At 40.6% G+C, this 6000-nt stretch overlaps 1 protein-coding gene across 1 annotated transcript in view; it reads left to right on the plus strand.

Annotated features, from left to right (window-relative positions):
- RSPO2 (R-spondin 2) overlaps positions 1–4146 on the plus strand; it is a 93905-nt gene extending 89759 nt beyond the window's left edge. Inside the window, exon 5 of the mRNA XM_075270287.1 lies at positions 4005–4146. Within this exon, the coding sequence (XP_075126388.1) occupies positions 4005–4117 (113 nt within the window). The 3' untranslated portion in view covers positions 4118–4146. The remainder of the gene's footprint in view (positions 1–4004) is intronic.
- Positions 4147–6000: the final 1854 nt, after the last annotated feature.

The following is a 6000-nucleotide window of genomic DNA, read 5'->3' on the forward strand; positions in this document are numbered from 1 at the left end:
TATGATAGAGGAGAGAAGCTGAGCTCTGTGATATACTTTGTTATATGATAGAGGAGAGAAGCTGAGCTCTGTGATATATAGGGTTATATGATAGAGGAGAGAAGCTGAGCTCTGTGATATATAGGGCTATATAATACAGGGAGAGAAGCTGAGCTCTGTGATATATAGGGTTATATGATAGAGGAGAGAAGCTGAGCTCTGTGATATATAGGGTTATATGATAGAGGAGAGAAGCTGAGCTCTGTGATATATAGGGCTATATAATACAGGGAGAGAAGCTGAGCTCTGTGATATATAGGGTTATATGATAGAGGAGAGAAGCTGAGCTCTGTGATATATAGGGTTATATGATAGAGGAGAGAAGCTGAGCTCTGTGATATATAGGGTTATATGATAGGGAGAGAAGCTGAGCTCTGTGATATATAAGGTTATATGATAGGGAGAGAAGCTGAGCTCTGTGATATATAGGGTTATATCACAGAGCTCATCTTCTCTCCCTTGGTTTTGAACTCATACACTATGCATTGCAGTGGAACAGCCTCTGGTAAGTTCATGGCAGCCCAGTGACTGTGAATACATCCTATGCAGATATTCCCTTGGGCTTTCAGTATTACCTTAGTATCTGAGTTTATAAACGCTCACAGTTGAATATAGAGAGGACGGAGGACCAAGTATATGATTAGGATTGGTACTTGTAAAACTGTAATGATGAAAGTCTGAGATAACATTTCCATAACCTATTGAGTATATCTGTGATTTCCAGCAGTATATCACCACCTTGTGGAGGGCTCATGCTCCAGTACTAAGTCATGTGATCGCTTAGTGGAAGAAAGTTTTTAAAATGTTGCATTAAAAAAAATAAAAAAAATTAAAATTTTGAAATAAAAAAAAAAAAAAAAAAAAAAACTGTAAAGGTTGTGCGTAGTGCTCTTTTACTCTTGAACATCAGGTGATTTCTTTTTCTATAACCGACCAGTATGTATTGTCTCGTCATGTCGTGTTTTATTTTTTTTTATTTTTTTTTTTTGGGGGGGGATCTGACCTGAAAAATGATTCCCATCTAGAGCTGAACCTCCTCAATATGGACCTCTAATAACTAGATCAGACTTAAAAAAAAAAAAAAAAAAAAAAAAATTGTTTAAACCCTAGGTCAGACCCCCAAAATTATTTGACCCTAAGGATGTTATAAAGGATTTGTACTGAAGGGGTGTACGTAATGGGGCTGTCCACACAAATATTTTTTAAATATGGCTATCCTTTAAGACCTTTGTCTACTGGTCCTTATAGGTAGCCCTATTCTTGATGGCAGACCCGGCCCTTAGGGTCCGGGCAGTTGGTGGTAACTGCCCCATATTGGGATCACAATGTACATTTTTTTTCCTCTATCAGGGGTCCCCAACGCAAACATGGGAAGAACATACAAACTCCTTGCAGATGTTGTTCCTGGCGGGATTTGAACCCATGACTCCTGTGCAGCAAGGCTGCAGTGTTAACCACTGAGCCACCGTGTTGCCCCTTAACGGTCCTGATTTTAACCATGATTCACCAGTTGGGGACCCCTGTAATAAATGTAATATGGTTGTCTATTCGCCCCATATCACACGTGGGCCATCGCAGTTGGCGTAGCCATGTATGTGCAGTACTAGACAATAAATCTCACTCATGTGTTTTTGATTCCGACACAAACTATTGTTTGCGATGTAATGGATTATGCTATAAAGTAAGGCTTCATTAAAATATTAACTACGTCCAGATTTTTGGCTGACATGACAAATTGCTTGGGATCAAAATGTGTAATGTGTTACCCCCGTGATTACAGCCCATGTTTCATGACTCTGATCATTACGGGATTTGGGTTGGTAAACTACTGTTCTGTGGCCATATAATTCTATCCAGTCCAGTCATCCACAGATCTGGCAGATGTAGGAGCTGATACAAGTACAAGTAAATTAAAGGGAGGGGCCACATGGTGGCTCAGTGGTAAGCACTGCAGCCTTGCAGCGCTGGAGTCCTGGTGTTCAAATCCTGCCAAGGGCAAAAAACCATCTGCAAGGAGTTTGTATGTTCTCCCCGTGTTTGTATCGATTTCCATCCCATATTCCAAAGGCATACTGATAGGGAAAAATGTACATTGTGAGCTCTATGTGGGGCTCACAATCTACATAAAAAAGTAAATTAAAGGGGTTTCCATAATAATATCAGTAAATTCTATTAATTGGTTTTAAGACACTAAAAATATTGGTGACCTGTCCTAAAGATGGGTAGTCGGTAACAGATCTGTGAAGGTCTAACACGTGTTACTCCCTCCGATCAGCAGATCTCAGCAGTTGTAGCACAGAGAATGGAGCAGAAGGCGGACAGCTCCATTCCCTGTGTAGTGGCCAAGCTAGGGTATGGCATATTGGGTCCTATTCACTTGAAGAGAAGCTAAGCTGCAGTGATTCTGTTCTAACACTACACTGAGATCAGAGCTGTCTGCTTCCTACTCTATTCTCTGTGCATTAGCTACAGAGAACTATTGATTGATGGGGGTGTTGGGTGTCAGACCCCCACCAGTCTATCCATAGGATAGGTCATCAATATTTTAAGCTCAGAAACCCCCTTTAAGTAAAAACATGGGGTCAGTTAGGGGTTATTTTGGATCTAATTTCTGTCTTTTTACTTCAAAATAACCAAGTATTTAATCCCTTGATGGGCGACACATGATGAATCACACCCTTAAATGTGTGGGCAAATTGGTGACAATTGGCTTAAATGGGTTGTTTGGCAGACTAAAAAAAAGAGTTGCCAAACTGCAAAACAGTCAAGAAGTGGGGGGGGGGGGGGGGTGGAAACCTTTTTCAATCCCCAGTACGCCAGCTTCACCAGTGTGGTGCCCCCTGGCAGTCTCTGCTCACTGATACTGCACTGGTGACATCACACACAGCCACATGACTCTTTGCAGACTAGCTTCATTGCTACGGGAAAGGAAAGACTGTCAGGAACTGGAGTAATGGTGCAGGAGTAGACCACCGGGAACTGGAGTAATGGTGCAGGAGTATACAGTCAGAGACTGGAGTAATGCTGCAAGAATAGACAGTCAGGGACTGGAGAAAATGGTGTAGGAGTAGACTATCAGGGACTGCAGTAATGGTGCAGGAGTAGACAGTCAGAATGGAGTAGTGATGCAGGAGTAGACCACCGGGGACTGGAGTAATGGAGCAGGAGTAGACTATCGGGGACTGGAGTAATGGTGTAGGAGTAGACCACTGGGAACTGGAGTAATGGTGTAGGAGTATACAGTCAGGGACTGGAGTAATGGTGCAGGAGTAGACCACTGGGGACTGGAGTAATGGTGCAGGAATAGAACACCGGGGACTGGAGTAATGGTGTAGGAGTAGATCACTGGGAACTGGAGCAATGGTGCAAGAGTAGAAAGTCAGGGACTGCAGTATGATGCAGGAGTATACAGTCTTGGACTGGAGTAATGGTGCAGGAGTATCATGGGATTGAACAAGTATATAGTGTGTGTGTATATATATATATATATATATATATATATATATATATATATATATATATATATATATAGATAGTATAATATAGTGTGATGTTTGCTTTTTTTCTCCTCTCCTATTATTTACACTTTTGCAATCCTTTAACATTGAAGGCCGAGGGTTCCTATTTTAGATTGTGGCCACCTACAGTCACCACTTTTGGCTTAGTAGGTCTCTACATACTGTTTATACTGTATACTCAATTCAGTAATAACTCAGCATGCCCCCTCCCCCCTAGTGGTGACTAATCAGTCAGAGCTTCATCTATGTCTATGCAGTGGATTAAATAAAACTGATCTCTGACATATTATAAAATGATTGATAGTAAAGCGCCATGCACTTTGAAGTCCGGGAGTCATCCGGAGAATATATTGTCTGATGTGCTAGAAATGAGGGACCCTGCTGACGCTAGGAAGCCAGTTGTAGGTTTTTATATATAAAAAATCCTAATGATGTCATCTCTTCCAGGAAAAAGAACAATGAAGAAGGACAAAAAGAACAAAAAGAAGAAAAAGAAGTTGCTCGAGAGGGCTCAGGAGCAACACAGTGTTTATCTTGCCACAGACAGGACCAGTCAGTAAAGAGACAAGATATTTTTTTTTTTTTTTTTTTTTATTATTATTTTTTTTTTCATTTGCTAAGTGCACAAAGGCTGCTACATGCTCTTGCACACAGATGAACTGCAGAATGGCTGCTTTATCCGTATTGGTTACTAATATTTTTGTGAACATATCACAAGCTTATTTGTGTTATTTATACTTTTATTTTTTTTCCATTTTTAATTTTTTTTTTTTTTTTCTCATCTGAAATAAGCCAACCGCTGGAAATACTGAGTTGAATCAGTGACCTGGTGTAGATGTGTCAAAGACTCTCACTACTTTTTTTTAATTTTATTTTTGGCAACTTTTTAAATTCAGTGCCTACGATGGAAACCGCCAGTATTTTGGATCGGGACTGTTAACCGGACGCAGCGAAACAACGAACGGACTAGTGTACATTTCTGTAAAGGAACAATTAAAAAAAAACTAAACTGTTTGGAAGTAGAAATGTAAATTTTCATTTTTTTGAATTTTGTTCAAGTTTCTGGTTTCCATATTGTACAATAGACAATTGTGGACTCTCTTCTTCTTTTTTAGCTGATGTCGGTTCTCGGTGCCTCTTATAACCAAACAGTTGTGTATTAAAACTGTTGACGCTAATATACAGTACTACAGCAGTAACTGCTTCATGTCCCGAATGGCACAGCAGTTCTATCTTGTACATAGTGCTGAGACGCTACATATAATAAACTTATTTACTGTGTATATACTCGTGTCTTGCATTGTAAAGGGTGAGGCGTAGACGCGTCTATGTACATGCCTTGAAATACAGTAGAAGTGAGTTGAAGTTTACGGTTACTTCTTGCCAGTGATATTTTCGGAAATGGTCCCACTCATGTCCATAGGTTAGGTCTGTTGTATCCGCTTGGCCACATTCACCTGGATGGAGTTCAGCTGCGATGCAAGTTGGAGAGCATTGGTGTTGGCCAAAGCTATAAAATGGTAAGTTATTGCCCAATTCTCCTCTCGATGCCCCTGGTAATGGCTAAAGCTGGCCATACACGTTAAACTTTTATTGCCCAAAATTGGACATTTCATCCGAAGAAAATCAACCCTTCAATTATGTTGACGGATGTCCTGATATCTAAAGTGTATGGCCAGCCTAAGGCTAGTTGAATAGCTGCCATATGCTGCCAGGATTTTGAGGCTGTATTCTCCTCAAAATCCTGACCAAAAAGACGGCTCCTATTGAAAACAATGAGAGCCAGTCAGGTCTTTTTTCCGGGAGCCGTTTGTTCCAGCTCCTGGGAAAAAGAACGGACATGCTCATTCTTCAGGCCGAGTCGACTCCCGAATCTGCCTGAAGACACTCCCTGCTCCCGACTAGGCTCATTCAATAGGCCTAATCTGGAGCGGAATGCGCGACTGGATGCCTTTGCACTACACCAGCATCTGGCCTCCGGTTCCAGACCAAAAATCCCCGTGTGAACCCGGCCTTAACCTTGCTATACCTCTGGCCAGAAGTTTCTAACGTTGAAAATCTTTGGTTTCAAGGATAGCCCACAAGCAAGGCCTACCAAAGCCAGGAGATATCACATTGCCAGGAAGTGATGTCAGCCCTGGACTACTGTGAGTGCTCCATAGAACGTAAAGGTGATCCGTACAGACAGGGCTAAATATACATTGTATTCCAAACCAGAAACTCCCTTTTAATGTTCGCAACGTTCACAAAGCATTTTAAGTTATTTCTATAAATGTCATTTACATGTAGAATAGTTTGAAAATATTTTGTGTTGTGTGGTTTTATTTTTTGGTTTCTTTTTTTACACTGTTACAATAGGTTTGTGTGATCCTACTAAGGTCATATACAAAGGTAAAGTTATTATGATGTGCATAATAAAAAAAAAATATATACTTTTTTTTTC

The sequence above is a fragment of the Leptodactylus fuscus genome, chromosome 4 (genome assembly GCF_031893055.1).
Source record: "Leptodactylus fuscus isolate aLepFus1 chromosome 4, aLepFus1.hap2, whole genome shotgun sequence".
Classification (NCBI taxonomy): domain Eukaryota; kingdom Metazoa; phylum Chordata; class Amphibia; order Anura; family Leptodactylidae; genus Leptodactylus; species Leptodactylus fuscus.